The sequence below is a fragment of the Lissotriton vulgaris genome, chromosome 8, assembly GCF_964263255.1.
Source record: "Lissotriton vulgaris chromosome 8, aLisVul1.2, whole genome shotgun sequence".
Lineage (NCBI taxonomy): Eukaryota > Metazoa > Chordata > Amphibia > Caudata > Salamandridae > Lissotriton > Lissotriton vulgaris.
The window spans coordinates 1001669460-1001691385 of record NC_141696.1 but is presented as its reverse complement, the minus strand read 5'-3'; the positions used below and the strand labels follow the sequence as shown (position 1 = coordinate 1001691385).

Sequence of the window (21926 nt, the reverse complement as noted above, 5' to 3'; positions counted from 1 at the left end):
CGCCTCCGAACTTCTCCTAGGGCTGTAGGGCGTAGGTGCAGAGGTGATTTGAGGTGTCAGGTGACAGCGGTCGGGGACTCACTCTGTCTTTGGTTCTGCAGAATGTTGCAAACAGGACAGCTGGGCCACTCTCATTGTGGGTCTCACTGTCCCTGAAGTCCCGTCCCTCGATGTGCAGGTCGGTTTTCCTTGTCGCTGGTGTCAGGTCTGGGCACAATAAGACTTGGTTGCTGCCAGGGGTCCGGTACCCCAGGTATCGGTGGTGTGCGGCTCTGGTTTTGCCGTCCTCACATTTGGAGGGAGGGCGGATCTGACCTGTAGGAACACAGTGACCTCTACCTGGGTGGCTGCAGCATCTGTAGTACCGGTAGGCAGCAGAACAGTAAACCGAACCTTGCTTCTTTGGTCCCTACGGCTGCAGGGGATAAGCTTTTCTACTCCCAGGGAGCTTTTTTGGCAAATGTCAAAGCACTGGCAGCCCTCTGGGTTTCTTGGAAACTGCACAGCGGCAGGACAAGTCTGTTGCTCCATGAGGGTGCGGCACACAACTGGCAGTGTTGGTGCCAAGACTGTCGTGCTCCTCGGTTCTCAGGTCAGCAGTCTTCTTTATCCACTCCTTTTGTGTCCAGAGAAATCTGAAGTCCTGGTATTAAGGAGTCCCCATAAATATTTAATTTAGGGGTGTTAAGGAGAGTGAGGGGTAGTATCCAATGGGCTATCTACCCCTGGGGTCACTACACCCCTAGAAGACCACTTCCTTTGGTGGAATTTCTAACTTTGTGTTCACTTCAGGCTGTTAACCCTGGAGGTGTATTCAGCCTGGCAGTGCAACACGCCCCCTGCATATATGTTTTTCCCACCTGTCCTGGTGCCAGATGGGCCCAGGGTAGGGAGTGGCATTTTCCCTGTCTGGGAAAGCATATCAACGGTGGCAGAGGCCTTTGAAGCATCCTGCCTTGATATGCAGATTACCAGTCATCTAGCTTGGAGGAGCTGTAAACACCTCCTGCCACAGCAGGCATTGTTTATGTCCTCTGAGAGAGGACCTCTCACCTCCTAGGGGGTCAGAAACTCGTCTGTGGTGGCAGGCTGGACTGGATCAGCCAGCCAGCACACTAGAGTACTAAGGGGGTTCAGGGAGTACCTCAAAGGTACCCTTCTTTGTGCATGTATTAATAAATTCATCACTGGAATCAGCGTGGGCTTATTAATAGTAAGTGTTTGATACCAAACACCATAGGTTTCAGAGAAGCCATTATGTAGCTGGGAAACTCGCGCCCAGTATATACCTTAAGATGGCTTCCGTACTCACTTGCAATATCTAGTAATAGAACTAGTCATCACAGGTGAATATCTGCTCATGCAGGTATAGCCTCACATAAAATATAATGCTCCCTGTCTTAGGCCTGCTGTAGGAGTAACTTGCATATATTAGATGCAGTGACTTTGGCATAACACACCTGAGTATGTCATGTTTTCACTCATGGGTTGCACCATGTCACGCAGCCTCCAGTGGCAGTCTGTGTGGAGTTTGCGTCAGGGTCCCCTGGGGTAGCATAAGATATGCAGCAGTCCTTAGGGACCCTCTTGATTACCCATGCCCTGGGAACCTGGGGTAACATTTACTAGGGATTTAGAGGAGTGCAAAAGTCCTTAGCCAATTATAGCAGAATTAGACTTCACCGTGTTTTAGGGCAGGAGCACTGGCACAGAGGTCTGGTTAGCAGGACTCAGTGCACTGTCAGAGTCGTCAATCAGCACCCAAATATCTAAAGAGAGGGCAAAAAGTGGGGTGACAACTGCAACAAAAGTCTAGTTGTCTACAAAAGTAATAATTCACAGCTCAGCCATTACTTTGATTAGAAGAAAAGGCGGCAGTTTAACACATGCAATAAATAAAACTTTCACAATACAATATTTAGCCAAGGGCAGTTCATTTGGCACTAATGGCAGAAGTCCCATTGGTACGTTATTGGACAGTCTTTTCTGGTGCAATAGATTGGCCCTAAACCCTTTGTTGTGGGTGAATTACTGTGCCTAAAAGGGAACATTGCCTAGTGCACTGATTGCAGCCAAACCTTTCAGCTTGAACACTTGGGTTCACTTCACTGGCCCCTTGGGAACCAATGTCAAAGTACCTTTCCTTGTCCCAATGGAGACATTTGTGAAGTCATTTCACAGATGCCTTATGTGTGCACAACATCTGCGGAGGCAACCCTCACTCCAACTGCATTTAGTTTTTTTCGCTCACCAAGAAATAATTCTTCAGGTGGGGTCTCAAGACAAACAACTAAGTTTGCACTTCTCAATGGAAGTCACTTTTAACCAATAGTAGGGACAGCAACGCCAGCACAGGTCTGGTGGAGGTGCACTGTTGGAAGCACAGCTTGCGGTCATATTGCCACTTGGAGTCTTCCTCTGGCCTAATCTGAAACCATCCTCCCAAAAAATCAAGTGCCCAACATCGGGTCGCCAACAGACGTTAAGTTTCTCTCAACTCTTGGAGATTCTTGAAGTCCGACTACGTCAACAATCGCAGTTACATTTGCACTTCGGTTTTTGTAGGCACAAGTCTTGAAGTGGAATTCTTTTTGGAATGAATTCCGAAACACACTTAGATTCACAAATGAGACATATCCAGGCCTTGAGCGCAGCCTCTCAATGCAGATCGTTCCATAGGTTGATGTGTCGGCGTCACCTCGTCTCAGGTCTTTGAAGCGCCACTTTTTGAACAGCATCTTCTTGGAGCAGTGTGACTTACAGTGTTCCTCTTGAGCAGCTAGTCAGTTCTCTACCTTGCAGTAGGCAGCATTCTGACAGGTACAGCGAGTTGTACCTCAGGTTACTAGTCTTGAAACTGGCAAGGGAATTGACAGTCATTACCTAGTCCCTTGAGATCAAAAAGAGACAATGAGATATACGCTTCCTTCATTCTTGATAAGATAGGTATTGGCAACACTTTCCTTGTAAACTAGTGCGTTCAACGATATGATATAGCTGAGAAAAAAAACAATACATTTGTTTTTTAAAAATCCTCTCTACCCTCCCTAAGTTTATTTGTCCTCTCCCAGTCTGCCTCTCATCTGGTCCTCGCCTCTCCCTCTCTATGAACCATACAGCATCCTACAATCTGGAAGGCATGCCTGGACTCTCCACTATTAGAGGGCTGCACAAAAAGGCTCTCATTGGCCATGCTGTGCTTGAAGACAACCTGGGGAGAAGCAGGAATAAACTAAACTTAAGCATTCCGGAGAGGTAGCCCAGTGGCATGTGCACCACCTCAGCCAACCCCAGCTCTTTATACAAAAGCAATTTGAATGCTTGAGATTTGTAACTTCATAATTATGCGGCTAATAAAAAGAAACAAGTCCCTGAATGCAAACGCTATTGGCACAAATGTCAGGGCTGTCTCTTGATATCACTCACTGACCTGACTTCTTGGCAGTTATTTATTTCTGCCGCCTTTTGAGGAGCGTTAGTGTACCAGCAATGATTTAGAACACATTTTTAATAACAATTTCGTTCAGGCCTCATTATCGGTCTAGTTTAAGCCCCCATGCACAATGGCAGGAGGTCGTAAACACCTTTAGAACTTTCTGTCACAGTGCAACTCTCAGTGGAATACAAACCTGAAGCAGTTAGCCTTTGTACACATTGTAAGAGGAACCAGTATGCCACATCTTCCTCTGTGGAAGCTGTTGAGCAGGAAAGAGACCCAGAGGAGGCATATCCCTATTTTAAAACTCAAAACCAATGCACAGATTGGATCCCACAGTCAAACAGGCTAAAGGAGATGTGGCATACTGGCTTCTCTTACAATGAGTACCAACAATTGCAACTTTAAGATTGTAATGCACTGAGAATTGCTCTGTGACTGAAAGTTTTATCGAGGCTTACAACCTCCTGCTGCAACACAGAAATGAAAGGACAGAAATCAGAGCTGTAGCTATGTATCAACAAGCATTTACAATGCAATTGATCTCGCAATGACATTACTTGGAGCTATGGACATTGTAAATGGCAATGCCTTAAAAAAATTAAAAGGCATTGTTATTTACAATACCAAAAGCAAAACCTATTGCATTGCATAGAGGGGTGTCCGTAAAGTAAAAAAAAACACACACAAAAAACCAAGCTGAAACACAAGGGAAAGAGAGACACAGACTGAAACATAAGGGAAAGAGAGACACGGGCTGGAGCACAAGGGAAAGAGAGACACGGGCTGAAGCAGAAGGGAAAGAGACACGGCTGAAGCACAGGGGAAAGAGACACGGGCTGAAGCACAAGGGAAAGAGATACAGGCTGAAGCACAAGTGAAAGAGAGACACGGGCTGAAGCACAAGGGAAAGAGAGACACGGGCTGAAGCACAAGGGAATGAGAGACACGGGCTGAAGCAGAAGGGAAAGAGACACGGCTGAAGCATAGGGGAAAGAGACACAGGCTGAAGCACAAGGGAAAGAGACACAGGCTGAAGCACAAGTGAAAGAGAGACATGGGCTGAAGCACAAGGGAATGAGAGAGACACGGGCTGAAGCCAAGGGAAAGAGAGACACGGGCTGAAGCACAAGTGAAAGAGACACAGGCTGAAGCACAAGGAATATATTAGAGACAGGATGAAACAAGAAAAAGTGATACAGGCTGAAACACAAGGGAAAGAGAGACACAGGCTGAAGCACAAGGGAAAGATGGGCACAGACTGAAGCACAAGGGAAAGAGAGACACAGTCTGAAACACAAGGACAATATTAGAAACAGGATGAAGTGCAAGAAAGGGGGATTCAGGTTGACACACAAAGGCAGGAGGCTTAATTACAAGAGCAAGGGGGGGGGGGGGAAACAGCAGACATGAACACAAAAGGAAGACTCTGAACATCATTGTGGAACACTGGGGAAAACCAAGCCTCTGAGAGGAGTTGAAATGAGCCGATAGCAGGGGCACATGCGGAACGGAGAGAGACACAAGTGGTGAATGTAAAGGGGGGGGGGGGCAGCAGACCACACCTGTGGACTTCAGGCTACCGCCAGGACGCACTATGCTACAGATGAAGGGGCAGGATAAGGCCACAGAACAGAGGTGCACCGAAGAGAGCTGGGGAAGAACTAGCTTTCTGGTGCAGAGAACATAGTGTAGGGACACATTATGGTGGAAGGAAACATAGCTGATTATTCAAAATAAGGGAAAAGGTGAACTTCTATTTTACGGGGAGATTTAGAGGGAACAGAAACACATTTTAAAGGGACGACGATCGTAACACAGAAGAGAAGGTTTTGATGAACAAAACGAAGCCAGTCGACCGCAGTGAGCTGGGAAAAGCAAAGGGAGTTGTCTCAGATTAAAACTGGGCGTGCTGGGTGGAAGGGGGCAGAGAGTGAGAGGTGAGACTGGAGGACATAGGAAGCCACATCAGAGACAATAAAAGCTGGATGAAACTCATTGCATCGGTGACTGAGCTCGCCCTGCTCTAGCGGCAGTTTGTCAGTAGAATTTTCACTGGAGCCGAAGTGCAAAAGAATATTTTGCTGTTTTGCACCGACGAGCGATTGCAAGTATCGGTGCAAAACTCGTATGTTCTGTCGCTGCGCAATGTACATTACACAAACCGAGACAGATAGCCCTGGCATATGTACCACTGCCCAGATAACTGTCGGCGAGTCTGCTGACATTTCCCCAGAGATGGGGGTTTTATGCACCCGCTGTTCAGCAGCTGTGATCAAAAAGGCAGAACTCATAGTCGCGATATGTGCGATAACAGGTTTACCGCCCACATCTTAATTCAGGGCTGCTCAAGGTGAGGCAGAGCCTTTTACTGTGGGGAGTATATATGTTGAGGGGAAGAAACCAAACATCTGCCTCAAATCACCAGGTGTCCTGACTGTCATCCCTGAAGCTCCCTCGAGATATACACAGGTGGAACCGCTGTAGCTCCCGCGGCTTCTGGCATCAGAACCCCTCTGCTGCTGGCCTGTCTGTCCCCCAGCAGCTCAGTGCAACCCCCCCCCCACCCCCCGATAGCCCTGAAATGACACTTTACTGTCCACGGAGGTATTGTCAATATGAACTATAATTTGAGCGTAAGCAGTTCCATAGCTGTAATTCCCTAGAGGGGGTGAACAGGCTTCGCTCAGGCATGTGCAGAGCTGACATAGGCTAAGCATGTTCAACCACACAGCAAGCTTTCAGACACGACCTGCCCCCTGCACATACACCAGGTGCTGGGTCTTTTATTCAGCTTCACCTGGGTCTGTGGGGGCGGCCTCTCTCCTCCCAGGGGTCACATCGGTCTTACTGAGCTGTTCACCACGATCCTCTCTCCTCTCTGAGTCATTCCTAAATGTTATCTCTTCAAGTGAGTCCCCGAGCTGGATGTGCGCGAATAAAGGCAAGAGGTTTTATTGCCTTCACTCTAGTTTGGTCTGTCTATTGAGATTTTATTGATATGTTAGCATTACAGCAACAGGTCATAATAACATCACAAGGGTGTTTACAGTGTCATTAGCAATAAAACAAGGCATGTTTGGGATCACATCATGAGATGTTACGAGCACGCGTCCCATAGAGATCTGGAATCGGCTAGAAAGGACGGCAGTGCACAGACAGCCATCCTATACCTAAATTACAAAAGGAACAAGTTACGTGTGCTCTGAAGCGGGGCGGGGGGAGGGACTAAAGCGAGGAGAGGCTCCCTGAGTGGATGTGTACGGGCGGTGAAGCAAGGAGACCTCAGTGTGCAGGGTAGTGCCTGCAGACTTTTTTATATTTAGGGGGGCCATCTGTTTCTAATTAGCATGGCCGCTCTAAGGCCATGCTAATTAGAAACAGTTGGCCCCTCCTAAAGATAAGATTTTGCTTCACGGCAGCCGTGAAGCAGAAGACCCAGTCCGGATGGGTTGTCCAAAAGAGAGAAAGGGCAGTCTCCCAAAGCATCCTTTTCAATGGGAAGCCAGCGTTCAGCATAAACGCTGACGGCACCCAATGAAAATGATGGGCGGGTCTTCAAGTCCCCTTCTAAAATGTCCTCTCTCTTCTGCCGAGCGAGCAGCGCATGCGCTGCACTGCTAGATGAAACCTAAAAACACTGGTTAGAAAGAAAGTCATAATATTTGCCCTGGGATGAGGGCTATATAGGCTGTGCGTTTGGGGTTGAAAAGAAGACAAAGGAAACCTCCCATAATTCAAGCTAATCCAGTGGTGTATGTTCAATTCACAGAGTTCACAAGCAACTTCACTAGGCAAGCAAGTCAAAGCACAAGTTTTGCAAACACAACCTCTCAACACTCCTAAATTGCACCATGGCAAAAAAGCATGCAGATATCATGTGGATGTTGGGTGAATCTCCAATATTTGAGAAATGTCCACCTCACGATCAAAAAAGGTCAGAGGTGGCACAGACGCACAAAACTAGAACAAATTACAAAATGCAAGATGAATTTTAGAACGTAGATGGTAACTGGAATCTCTCCAGATCCTGCATGGCAGGGCGAACCATGAGTGTCTATGTAGGAATGAAGCACTGCACGTTTCATTTTAGCATTACCAAGTCACCTACATCATCAATAACTGTCTATGCTTCTGTGATATCGGGCCACTAGTATGGTCTGTTGCAGCAATCTTGTGTCACTGTTATAAACTATCTGTTTGAGTTTTAGGGGGAAAAAAGAAAAGTTATTTAAAATAAAGTCTCTAAGACACATTACATCTTTGCACATTATTTAAGTTAGTCCAATAAAAGTCATCAAAAAACAGGGTATTTTCATTATTTCACTGGCATTACCTGTAGTCAAATGGTTATTTGTGCCATTCAATGAATGAAAACGTACCTGTGATGCTCATTAGTAAATGTATAGAAATGTTTGTCTGGATTATTAATTACATCTTTAATTCTCTTGTACACTGGTGCACTTCGCTTCCTTACTTCCTGGAGTACAGTTTGCAGTACTATCACATTCTGAATAAGAGGATCATCAAGAATATCCATCTGGAAAAAAAGCAGTAAATTGTAAGCTATCGCAGGAACTTTATTAACAAGAATATGCAATGCAATAGGTCTCGCATTTGTTAGAGTTAGAGCTAATGGCGTTGTAAATGAGAATGTCTTACCTATGTGTTTTGGTTTGGAGTGTAGTGGATGTATGAACAGAGACACAGTTTCAGCACTGACTTGTGGTCTTAGAATGAAAATTACTGACTGGACCAGAGAAGCAGCAAGCAGCACTGTTTCTAAAATGTCCTTCAGACGGCCTGCTTTACACCACATCCCTACTCCGGAGAGTGCACGGCCACGTTACTAATGGAAGAAAGGGCTACCTGGCCCAAATTCTTAGAGAACAGGTAACCAAGACAGCAAGAGACTAGTGGTAAAAGTCATAACATACGTGTCCCTTTTGCATACTAAATCGCCTCTCACCAAGGAACACATCCACCCACCGGACCGCAATCATCCCACCCGTCCCAGCTCCATGGAAAAAAAAATGGCGGCCGCAAACATTCGGGGGAAAAAAAAGTAAACACCCACATGTTCATGACGGCAAAAAAGGGGCGGAGCTTAAAAAAACAGCGGAACGCCCACGAATCTGCTCCGACAATTATTGACACATCTCTCTTCCAATGGCTAGCCTCCATTTATGGAGCTAGCCAATGGAAGAGAGAGGTGGGTTAAAGCCCCGTACTGAAGATCAAACAATTTCGCCTGCGCGACACTGCTGCGCAGTGAACGCCAGGCGAAACCTAAAAAAGGATAGCAGTATGAACAAGAGAGGAACAGTTATGCAATGTAAAGACAAACAGGAGTGTGTTAAATTGAAGATATCACTCCAATGTAGTAGGCTCAAGTATGTTTAATGCAAAAGCGAGCAGGTACACAGCCTGACAGGTAAGCAGTAATCGTCAACTGCACATGTTAGAATCATTGGAAAGAACACTGTACATAATGTTCCAAAGAATGTAGAACACATATAATTAAAGATACAATACACAATATAACACATCCCCATCGTAACAGAAATTAAAAAAAAAAATAAAAAAAACTTACAACCAGCAACATCTCCTCTCTAAAACAAAAAAAACCTAAATAAATAAATAAATAAAAATGTGAATGAAAGAAACCAATTGAAAGGTTTCTATAAAGCCCAATGAATGATTTCTATAAGGGAAAACTTTCAGAAATATAATCAGCCAACCAAACAGGAGGCCTTTTTTCACGTCTAGAGTACCTGACAACATTTGACTCCCCTTGAATGGCAATTCCTGAAACACTGGGGACAGCCATACACGACAACCCGTCTTGATTGACCAAACTAGAAATGCTGGGAATAACAAGACTGGGGCTATCTTGATTAATGACATTAGATGACTCTGATGAACTTGAGGTCAACAAATCCTCCAAATCAAATAAATCTGAAGATTTACAAAGGGAATCGAGAGGAGAACACTCAGCTATCCTTTTAAAGTTCCACACACGTCCATCAGTGAGGCGCGCTGAATTGTTCAAAATTTCCACCACTTGCATGGGCTCATAAAAACTGCTTTCTTCCTTAGGAGATTTTCCAGGTTTTTTAACTCTTACCCATTGCCCAACCTCGATATCAACATCTTTCCTACTATTCTTGGAATCATACCAAAACTTACTTTTGAGATGAGAAGGCTGACTTTTGACCTTAACAAAATTTTCAGACCAATTAACCACATTAGATTTGAATAACCATCCAGGTGTAAATTTTGTCCGTGGATTTCTACCACGCATGAGAACAAAAGGGGGATAACCCGTAGCTTCACATATAGAGGTTCTGTAAGACCAAACCATTTTTAAAACCTGAGTTTCCCAATCCTTCTTACTAGCAGACATTTGTATAGTGTTTTTGATAACCCGGTTGAATCGCTCAACCATACCATTGCTGTTAGGGTTATAAAGATGCAGTGGTTTTATGTTTGATGCCCAGTCTATTAAAATACTCTTTGGTCTTACTCGACATAAACTGGACACATTGATCACTTAATAAAACAGAGGTAATACCCTCCAGAGTGAAAGAATTGTCTACAAATTGTAAAACTGTATCAGTATCTGCTCTATTTGCAATTTTAACAAAAGGCCACCTTGAAAACAAATCCATTAACACCAAAATGTACTTCTGATCATTTCCAATAGGACCCATAATGTCAATGGCTGTGTGCTCCCAAGGTGAATTAGGTCCAACCATAGTACCCATAGGAGGTTTAAGCGTTACTAAAGATTTATCGGCTGCTTGACACGATTTACAATTCCTCACAAATTTATCTATATCCGCATCCATTCCAGGCCACCAAAATGAAGTTTTAACTGTGCGTTTGGAGCGGACTATGCCAAAATGTCCTTCATGGCATAAAGCCATGATAGACAAGCGCAACGTTTTAGGAGGTACAACCCTTTCACCAAACCAGATATTAACTTCCCTAACACTTAAATCAAATCTGACCTCCCAAAAAGACTTCAAAGGATGTTTACAATCCACTTTCCTCAGCCAGGACCCAGCTAGATGTGATTTTACAGATGTTAACTCATTATCATTAAGATACTCTTCGTCCCACTTCTCTTTTATAATACCAGTACCTTCTAAATCTTGCACAAACGCAACCTGAAAAGAATTCCACAAATCATCTTCACATTCTTCCAGCTGTTTGGGCATTCTAGACAAAAAATCAGCTATGCAATTCTCTTTCCCTGGTAAATATTCCATTTCATAACAAACATCTTGCAACTTAATAGCAAGTCTAGCTACTCTTGCAGAAGTATTTATGGTTCCTTCAGTGGTAAGAACTCTGAGTAACTTCTTGTGATCACAGCGTAAAATAAACTTTGCACCCCACACAAAAGCTCTGAAATGCCTGGATTACTTAAGGTAATCCCCATTACTCTTAGTCCTACTCGTCCTCGACCCAGTCATAACACATGAGGTATTCCACCCGACAGGAAACAAAACAGGAAACGCTTTTTCAGACTCCACCCACCCTCCTGTCAGGTGCTATATTACACCTCACCACCAGAAGCAAATCCTGATGTACCAAGCACCAAAGGCCCGGCAAGGGAGGGCGGGCGGGTTGTATGACTGGGTCGAGGACGAGTAGGACTAAGAGTAATGGGGATTACCTAAAGTAATCCCGGCATTACCTCTACGTCCCTCGTCCTCGACCCAGTCATAACACATGAGGCATACCAAAGCAACCCCAACGGCCTTTGGCACACCACAACCAGAAACAAGAACAGACACAAAGGCGTGCATCAAGACATAGTTTATTAAGAAACCAAATCAAACAAGTGGAGGAACCCCCACCGCGCGCAGCACCCCAGAGCCAAAATTCAGGCGGCCCGAAAGAGCACAATTCAGGCGATAATGTCGCACAAAAGTGGACTCGGACGCCCAGGTCCCCGCACGACAGATTTCATCCAGGGGGACCCCATGGAAAGCCGCCCAAGAGGCAGACACACCCCTGGTAGATCTAGCCTGAACACCAGAAGGGCAAGGCAAACCAGAGCCCTGGTAAGCCAAGGAAATCACCTCCTTGATCCAACGACCCAAAGTAAGCCGAGAGGCAGCTTTACCCCTACCAGCCAGACCAAAGGTAACAAAGAGGGAGTCAGAGGACCGAAAGGCAGCAGAACGAGCAACATAAATAGACAAAGCCCGTCTGACATCCAAAGAATGGAGCAAGACGTCAGAGGGCGAAGAGGGAGTAGGACAGAGAGAAGGAAGAATCAATTCCTGGGAGGAATGAAACTTGGAACGAATCTTAGGTAGAAACCCGGGGTCCAAAGCAAGGACCACCGCGTCGTCCAGAAACCTCAAGAAGGGGGGAGAACAGCGCAACGCTGTAAGTTCACCCAACCTCCGAGCCGATGTAACAGCGACCAAAAAGGCCACCTTGAAGGACAGGAACTTCAAGTCCACAGACTCCAGAGGCTCAAATGGGGGCGACTGCAAGGCACCCAAAACCAACGAAAGATCCCAGGGAGGAACCGGGGAACGTACCATAGGAGCAGAAAGAGAAAAGCTCCGAAACAAACGGGAAACCAACAAGCCATCCGAAGGCAAAAGAGAATCAGGATCCCGAAATGCCCGGATAGCAGCCCACTGACCCTTCAAAGTGGACAAAGCCAAGTGTTTGTGAAACCCATCCAGAAAAAACTGAAGAATAGAGGAAACTGCACAAGAGGCAGGGGACAGGCCCATGGAAGCACACCAAGAAGAGAAGGAAACCCAGTGCTTAGAATAGGAGGAAAGCGTGGACTTCCTACGGGAAGCCTGCATCACAGTGATGAGGTGATCGGGCAAACCCCGGACCCCAAGAGACAGCCGTTCAACCTCCAGACCGCCAAGGTGAGAGGCACCAACAGCGAGGACGACTGGCAACTCAGAGGAGACGGGTAGCGGGGCAGGATCCAGGGAGGGCCCACCGCCAGCCGCAGCAGAAGCGGGAACCAAGAGCGGCGAGGCCAATAAGGCAGAACAGCCACCACCTGAGCCCCCAGCCGCTGAACCTTCAACAAGAAAGCAGGGATCAGAGGAAAGGGGGGGGAAGGCATAGAGTAACCAAGGAGGCCAGAGGACAGTCAAGGCATCCACTCCCCAAGCCCCCTCCTCCGGAGTCCTGGAGCAGAACAGGGGAAGCAGGGCGTCCCTCAACGAGGCAAAGAGATCCAGCACCGGAGTCCCGAACCTCAGGCACAGGGACCTGAAAATCCGAGGGGACAGGCACATGGTGATAGAGGACGGGAACCTCCGACTCAAGGAGTCCGCCACCACGTTGTCCACACCCTTGATGTGTTGAGCAGACAGGGCCACCAGATGACACTCGGCCCAACTCGCAATGGCACAGGCCACCAAGTTCAGGGAAAGGCAGCGGGTACTGCCCTGGTGGTTGATGTAGGCCACAGTCACCGTGTTGTCCGACCTCACCAACACGTTGCAACCCAGAAGACGATCCTTGAACAGGCGAAGGGCCCTCTCCACCGCCGACAGTTCCCTCCAATTCGAAGACCGGTGCGACTCCGAAGGAAGCCAACGCGCCTGGATCGCCCAAGGACCCAGAGTCGCCCCCCAACCGGAGGCGCTGGCATCCGTCGTCAAAACCAAAGGGGGCGGAGGATGGAACCACATGCCCCTCGACAGATTGGAGGGATCCAGCCACCATTGGAGAGCAGACACCAACCCTGGGGTCACCGGAACAGGAATCGAGAAGTCCAGGACAGGAAAGGGCACCCAACGCTGAACATGCCACAGCAGCGGCCGAAGATGGACCCTGGCCCAGGGCACCGTGAACACAGTGGCAGACATATGACCCTGGACCACCAACCACTGTAGGAGAGGAGCAGACCTCCTGGAAAGCAACGTCCTCAGCAAGGATTGTAGACGCATAAGCCGGGACTCCGGGAGAAAAACCTTGCCCATCACAGAGTCGAACACAGCCCCAATGAAGGTCCGCCGAGTAGACGGGTCCAGGTGACTCTTTGGCAGATTGACCAGGAAGCCATGGTCCTCGAGCGTACGCATGGTCAATGAAAGGTGTACAGACATGACCTCCGAAGATGGAGCTTGGAGCAGCCAATCGTCCAAGTAAGGAAACACGGACACCCCCAGGAGATGGAGATGGGCCACCAAGGGAGCAGCCACCTTGGTGAACACCCTGGGGGCGGACCGGAGACCGAAAGGAAGGACGCAGAACTGCCAATGACGACCATCCAGGCAGAAGCGAAGGAACTTCTGATCCTCCAACGCCATCGGGACATGCAGGTAAGCATCCTGGAGATCCAGCGACGTGAACACCCAACCCTCCTGGATCAGGGGGATCACCTTCTGCAGCGTCTCCATTTTGAAAGGTATCTTCTGAACAAACAAGTTCAAGGCCCGAAGATTGATGACAACACGGAACCCTCCCGTGATCTTCGGAACCACAAAGACAATAGAATAATTCCCCAGTCCCTGCTCCAGGCACGGAACCGGGACAATCGCCCTCTTGTCGAACAGTGACCCAACCCCCTCCAGCAACGCCCTCCGGCGAGCAGGGTCTGCAGGTACAGGGGTCACCACCAACCCCGAGGGAGTAGGAGGGGACAGGAACTCCATCCGGTAGCCCCGTGAAAGAACATCCAGCACCCACTGGTCCGATGTCGTCACCAGCCAAGACCGGAGGAACAGCCGCAGTCTCCCACCAACCGCGGACTGACCCCCCGCGAGAGCGGACACTGGAACGGAATAGTCAGGAGCGAGCAGCCCCCGACCCCCCCTCCGGCTGGGGCTTCTTCTGGAACCTCCGAGGAAAGGACCTGCGAGCCCCCCGCTGGCCCTTAAACGAGGATTGCTGGAACCTGGAAGGCTGGCGAAAGGACCTGGCATTCGAGAAGGACGACCCCTTCTGAGAAGCAGGCTGACGGAACGACAATGAATGCTTCCTCTCCTTGAAGACTTTATGCAGCTTGGTCTCCAGGGCGTCCCCAAAAAGCTGAGTACCAGAGAATGGTAACCTCAAAGCCATAGAACGCTGCGCAGCATCAGTCTTCCATCCTCTCAGCAGCAAGTTCCGACGGGCAGCCACCGAGGAACCACAAGACAACGCAGAAGCCCTGACAGAGTCAAAAGCGATGCCCGAAAGGAACTCTGATTGACGCTCCATCGACTCCAGCAAATCAGGACAGCTGATCCCCTCCTGCATAGCAGAAAACAAAGTCTTGAAGTCAGCCAGCAAGGACTGCGCCACATAAGCCCCATAGACTCCCGACCGCAGAGCCAGGTGAGAGCCAGCATAGGACTTCTTAAGAGCAGAGTCAATCTTCTTGTCAACTCCATCCTGCAGGATATTATCCTCAGCCATGGAGGGACGACCAACCAGGGAAGCAACCACAGAATCCACCTGCACCGAATCAGGCAGGGCAACCTCCAGATCCTGCAAAGGATACAGTTTAGACATGAACCTGGGCACAGAAATATGGTCCGGGTCCTTCCATTCCTTAAGGAGGACATCCATGACAAATGGGTGCACAGGCATAGAAGAGGAAGCAGGCTTCCGAAACTGCGGCAACACAGTATCCTGGGAGGTACTGGGCACAGGCTCCACCGGGAACCCCATATTCTCCCGCACATGGCAAAGCAGATCAGGCATCAACTCCCTCGAGATGTACTTGCCCTGTAGATCCAACGCACCCAAGGTAGACTCATCAGAGGAAGCAGCGGAAGAAATATCCGAATACAGGGGTGCAGCCTCCCCAGAGCGACCCCCTGCACCCTTCTTGGAAGCCTTGAGACTGGACAGAGTCTCCAACAGCAGGCGCTTCAGGCGTCCAGCGCCCCTCTGACCAGCACGCCGACCAGCAGGCGCAGAATCCTCACAGTCGGAGGAGGACGAGGAGGAGGAAGAGTACCTAACAGGAGAGACATGTTTCCTCTTCCTGTGGTGCTTCCCCATGACAAGTAACGACAGCAAAAGCAGGCAACACAGCAAAACGTTCCAAACACAGCAACACCAAGGCGTCACACTCCAAACTGAACTCCAGGACAATATATAGGAACTAAAACACTCACCCCCGCAGCTGCAGCCACTTCGAAATCCAAACGGAGGTGCAGAAATCAGCCTCCAAGCAAAGGCCAATGAGTAAAGCAGAAACGGTACTCCAGCTGAAACGCTCCGATGACGTCATCAGGACGCGCCATCCCGGCACTCAGGTGAACGTCAGGGAACCCGGAGCCCACCCGGGCTCCCGACCATGCCAGACGGAGCAAACGAAGGTGCAACCGGAAGCGTCCCGCTTCCCCACACGGGCTCCACACCCGGCCGATGCACCCGGACTCCGGCAATCCGAAACCCCGCCTACCCGGCGCCCGCCAACAGGGGCCGGCAGCAGTGAAGCGGAAGAAAGCGCGTCCCGCCCACAAACATTGGCAAGTGAGGGACGCGCGGGCAGCCGACTGCCCCTCCCAGCAGCGATCAGCCCTGGATCCAAAGCGGAGGCGAAGACAGGAGATCCACGGGGACCCGAGAAGCCCCGCAACCCAGGGTCCCCGACTGGAGGAAAGCCCAGGAAGCCCAGCAGCCCGGCTTTGTAAAAGGTCCCACGTCGGTCCATGAGCTCCCCCAAGGCCCCGCCAAGGAAGACACCACAGGACTCCAGATGCAGGTAAGTGCCCAGCACTCACCCCAGCGTAACCCATCAGCATTCCGACCGACAGGAAACAAAACAGGATTTGCTTCTGGTGGTGAGGTGTAATATAGCACCTGACAGGAGGGTGGGTGGAGTCTGAAAAAGCATTTCCTGTTTTGTTTCCTGTCGGGTGGAATACCTCATGTGTTATGACTGGGTCGAGGACGAGGGACGTAGAGGTAATGATTCACCGCCCACACACATGCTAGAGTTTCTTTTTCGATGGTCGAGTACTTTTCCTCAGTAGGCGATAACGACCTTGACGCATAAGCCACTATTTGTTCTTTTCCATTCACACCAACTTGGGACAAAACAGAACCTAATCCCTTAATGCTAGCATTTGTAGTGATAATGGTTTGAGCCTCTGGATTAAAATTCTTCAACGAAGCAATATTAGTGATGCAGCTTTTTATGTCCTCAAATCTTGTTCACACTCCACCGACCATACAAACTTAGTTTTGTTTTTTAAAAGTTGTCTAATATTATACGTTCTGGTTGCAAAATTAGGAATGTATTTTGAACAAAATTCAGCTAAACCAATGAAAGATCTAACACCATCCTTCCCTTTAGGAGAGGGAGCACTCTTGATAGCATCAATGAGGTTAGACTTAGGTCTGATCCCATCACAGTCAATAACATGACCCAAGTAGGTAACATGATCACTAGCAAAAGTGCACTTTGAAAATTCAATTGTCAGACCCTTTTCCTCCAAAATACTCAACACTTTTTTTTTTAGAGTTTAATCATGCTCCTCCCTGTGTTTCCCAAAAATGAGAATATCATCCTGGAAGAATTTGGTGTTTTTAACGGTGGAGAACAACCTGTGCATTAAGCGCTGAAAAACAGCAGCAGCTGATGCCAAGCCGTAAGGCATTCTTTTGAATTGAAAACAACCCTGCGGAGTTATAAAAGCTGTGTATTGCTTACTGTCTTTGAATAATGGAATCTGGTGGTATGCGGCGGATAAGTCAATTGTGGTGAACCACCTAGCTCCATCAAGCAAAGCCAGCATCTCATTTATTTTTTGCAAAGGAAATTGATCCACCACAATATTATCATTCAGATGGCGCAAATCCACACATAATCTCAATTTCCCGTTTGCACGTTTCACTACCACCAAGGGAGAAACCCAAGCAGATGCTTCAATTTGCTCAATTACGTCAGATGATACTAATCTTTCAAGCTCAGAAGCAACATCCTTTCTTAAAGCAATAGGCACACTTCTGACCTTATGGATTTTGGGCACCGCATCATCCTTTAGAATTATCTTATGCTCAAAATCCTTCCACCATTATAACCCTCCGGGTCAATGTCAGAAGGAGATCATTTCGAGCCAACTCTATCAACGAAAGTATTAAGTCAAACATCCTCATTGACAATCGTATAAGGCGAACTGGAATCCGCATATACTCTCACACGCACACCACCTATGTGCATCCAACATTCAGGCTTATTTTCAACTAATAAACAACCATCACAAATGTTGAGAAGGAGTTTCTTTTTTAGGACTACAGCACATTCTGAGACTTGATCATCACCACTCGAGACATTGTCATCAGAATCTATGTCCTCTTGAATACATTTAACTGTTTTAGTCTTCCTTCTACATGCTTTGGTATAATGACCATATAAACCACAAGCACCACATTTACTCTTCTTGGCCGGACAGGACATAGCGAAAGCCAAATGCTCAGAACTTCCGCACCTATAACATTTGGGAAGATCACCGCTCATTTTAGGTTTTGTCCACGTTTCATTCTTTTGTTTAAAACTGTTGTTTTTCTTTAAACTGGAACTAAATCTAGCAATTACATCTTTGTTAATGTTCTCAGATTTCAAAGCACTTGCACATCTGCTAGAAGTCTCAGCTTTACGAACTAAGGCTAAGATGTCATCTAAAGCAGCGTCGCCATTCATCCATAGGCGTTCCTGAATGGCAGGATTATTGGCATGCATGACAACCTGATCACGAATCAAATCCTCCAGTAACACACCAAAAGCACAATCATTTCCCATTTTCCTCAATTCACCAACATAGTCATCAACAGTCTCATTTTTAGACTGCTTCCTTTGAAAGAAGTTGTATCGCCTAATTCCAACACAGACTTTGGGTGCAAAATACTTATCTAAATTAGACAAAGCAATAGTGAAAACATTACTGTCCCCACCCCCAACAATTGGCTTATTCATTTGGTTATAACATTTAAGGCCTTGCGGACCCAAAGAATGCAAAAGAATACGCTACTTTTGTTCGGCTGACATTTTACCATCAGAATCTACAGTCTCGATGTAATTTAAAAAATAATCTTTCCATTCCAACCATTTTAAATCTGGTTCAGAACCCTTTGACCAGAAATCCGGAGGGTTACTCAAGGAAAAGGTTTGTTGACTCATGTTGGTGTAAAAGTAAGTAACGATATTTCAAATGATGATGCTTGTGGTGGAATTGTTCAGAGGGAAAGTGTACAGATAGAATATAAAAGATGGATGGAAAAAAATAAAATGGTGCTTTCTCCACTGTCCTTTCTTCACCACCAGAAGAGTTCAAATGCGCTAATGAGAAAAATCCAGTAACAATGGCAATTTGGAGAGAACACTGTACATAATGTTCCAATGAATGTAGAACACATATAATTAAAGATACAATACACAATATAAGAGAGTGCAGAAATAAAATCGACAGCAGATACGAAAAAGAAATGTATGCTGTAGATTTGCCATAACCGGGTGATGGGGCAGTTTTGAAATGCCGAGGATCCAGATGGGCAGTTTTGAAATGCCGAGGATCCAGATGGGCAGTTTTGAAATGCCGAGGATCCAGATGGGAATTACAGAACATACATCCAGCGAGGAAGTGGAGTATTAAGTGGAGTATGAAAATTAGCGACAGGATAGCTTTGGAAAGAATTATGCTAACCCATCTCATTCAAGAACTGAGCTCTCCAACGTACCTGGTGCAGCAGTACATTGGTGTCTGGCAGCAGGTAGTGTGGGTCAGGGAGCAGGCGGCTCCGGAGGGGTGGCTCGGGCTGGAGGACTACGCTGTCGGGAGCTGGGCAGGTTTCGCAGTTGGGGCATCCGCAGCCGATGTCATCGCGCAGGTAATGCTCGCGTACTATCTTCAACACCCCGCCCGAACGGGTCTTCTTCATAAAAGTCTTAGACTTCAGCATCTTCTTCGTGTCCACAGCGCAGTAAGCATGAGATGTTGAGCTCAGCCTGCAGCATGTTACAACTCCCAACATAGATAAAGGACTACACTATGTGGGACGTATGCCCACTTCTGGAGCGGCCATATTAGATGTGCGATATTCCTGTTAGAGTGAAGGTACAGTAGTCCAAAATTTACAAACTTGTGAAGAGCGATGGATACAGGAAGCAGACGGTGAAAGTATTGAGGAATACTTTATTTAAGTGAAATACAGCAGATCACAGGAGCGCAGCCTGTTCAAGTTAAGTCCAGGAAACAACTGACATAAACCACTCAAGATAAACTGTGCACATGAATGACTCGAGGGACGCACTTTTGAAGAGAAACATTCTCTTCAAAAGTGCGTGCACAATGATGGAACACTGAGCGGGTGCTGTCAACATGAGCGCGCCGTAGCGTGCTATGTTGACAATCAAATAAAGAACTTACATGTACTTTACATCTTCTCCCTATTTACATAACAAAAGAAAACAAAATGACAATAAAAAGTCAATATTTAAGAAAGAAAATAATCTTTAAAACGAGTTGGGAGAGAACAATTCCTGTGAGACCTGTCAGAGGAAACAAGAGAAGAAGAAGTTGGAACAACATGAGGGTCATCAGCAGCATCACATGTTGTTTCTTCAATCTGAGAATCTGAAACAAAGTTTGAATTAGGGAGTGAAATTCGAGAAGAAGAAGAACAATTATTAGCAAGTGTGTCTTCAACAGAGGTGGTACCTAAAGGGAAAAAAGAACAAGAGGACGGTTCATTTACATATTTGGTAGTGGAAATTTTCCTTGCTTGTTCAGGAGTGAGTCTGACAATGACACGCTTACTCCACCATCCTCTTCCATCAAGAAAGAGAGATCCCTTAGATACTTTAAGGACTTGTGTGGGTAAGGAGAAGGTCGAAAGACCTTTTTTAACCTTGTTATTAAACTTAATCATGACCCAGTCTCCAACATGGAAGGGCTGAACAGAAGAAAGAAACTTTGAATTAAAATTTCTCTCTTGGGATAATTGCTTAGAAGCAACATTTACTTTGACAATTTCTTTGTCAAGACAAGCTAAACAAGAGTTATCCTTAGTTTTCAAATCTTTTAACCAAGAAGGGCAAATGTTCCCATTAGGATTTCTCTTCCTCAGGAGTCTGAAAGGGGAAACACCCGTTGTACTATGAGGGGTAACCAAATAAGACCATAATTTGCCCCTAAGGAATTTTTCTACATCTAGACTAGAAGACACAGCGGTCTGTATTCCCTCCTTGAAAAACCTATTCATTCTCTCGACTAGTCCATTCGAAGAAGGAGAGTATAATGCCACTTTAAGATGTTTGATGTCATAAGACTTGAGAAATGACTCAAACGAGGATGAACAAAAATGAGAACCATTGTCACTGACCAGCTCTCTAGGGGGACCCTCAGAGAGAAAAACTTTACTGAGAAAATCAATGGCAGCAACAGAAGTGGGAGAGTCTAAGAAATCAAAAACACACCATTTAGAATGATAGTCAACCAGTGACACAATAAAACGTTTATTACTAGGTAAAATCTCCCAAGGACCAGAGAAATCAATAGCTAGCTTTTGCCAAGCTTCGGCAGGAAAAGGAACTGTATGCAACGGTAAAAGGGGTGTCTTCCAGTGCTTGTCCGAAACCAGACAAGTAGAACAAGACCCAATCCAGTTAGCAACATCACCATCTAGACCAGGCCACCAAAAGTGTTCCTTTAATTTCCTTGAGGTGCTGCCAACGCCAAGGTGTCCCTGATGAGCAAAGTCAAAGAGTTTTTTTCTAATACCCAAAGGAGGAACACATAAATCACCCCTAAAAACGACATCACTAGCAATGGAAAGTTCACCAGACACTTGAGCAAAGACTTTCAAGGACGCAGGGAGAGAGCGAATTTTTGGCCACCCAGAAACAATTAGGTTTTTAACATTGAGAAGAACTGAATCCTCAGAGCAACTATGCTTCCATTCAGTCTCTGATATACAAAAAGGTGAAAGGACCAACTCTTCTATGGATGCTACAACACACTCAACGTCATCAAAGGAGTCATCATCAACATCATTTTCAAGTAAAGTAAGTCTTGAAAGGGCATCAGCACGCAAATTATTGCCACCTGAAATGTGTCTAATGGTGAAATTGTACTCATGTAGTCTAGACAAAATACGAACTAATCTAGAAGAAGCCTTGCCTGTACCATTACCATTGAGAAGATGAAGTAAGGGCTTGTGATCACTGAGGAGAATAAAGTGAGAGCCCCATATAAATGTTTTGAATTTCTCAATTGCCCAAGAACAGGCAAGGGCTTCTCTTTCAATAGTGCTATAGTGAGACTCAGCTACATTTAAGGCTCTTGACGCAAAACCTATAGTATTCTCCCTACAAGAGTCTCTTTGAGTTAACACTGCACCTAAACCCTTTTGACTTGCGTCAACAGCAATGGTACATTCTAAACTAGGATTGAATGATGATAGTGCAGGTGCTTCAACAATAACCTTTTTAACAGTGTCAAAAGCCTTGTTAGCTTCTTCAGACCAAATGAATTTGATATCTTTCTTGAGT

General features: G+C 46.6%; 1 protein-coding gene across 1 annotated transcript in view; it reads right to left on the bottom strand.

The window, feature by feature from the left end:
* Positions 1–19406, bottom strand: part of DIS3 (DIS3 exosome endoribonuclease and 3'-5' exoribonuclease) — a 226601-nt gene extending 207195 nt beyond the window's left edge. The window contains exons 1-2 of the mRNA XM_086934891.1: positions 19115–19406; positions 7819–7976 (exon numbers count right to left, since the gene is read on the bottom strand). Coding sequence (XP_086791017.1) covers positions 7819–7976; positions 19115–19336 — 380 coding nt within the window. The 5' untranslated portion in view covers positions 19337–19406. The remainder of the gene's footprint in view (positions 1–7818; positions 7977–19114) is intronic.
* Between the last annotated feature and the right edge of the window lie 2520 nt (positions 19407–21926).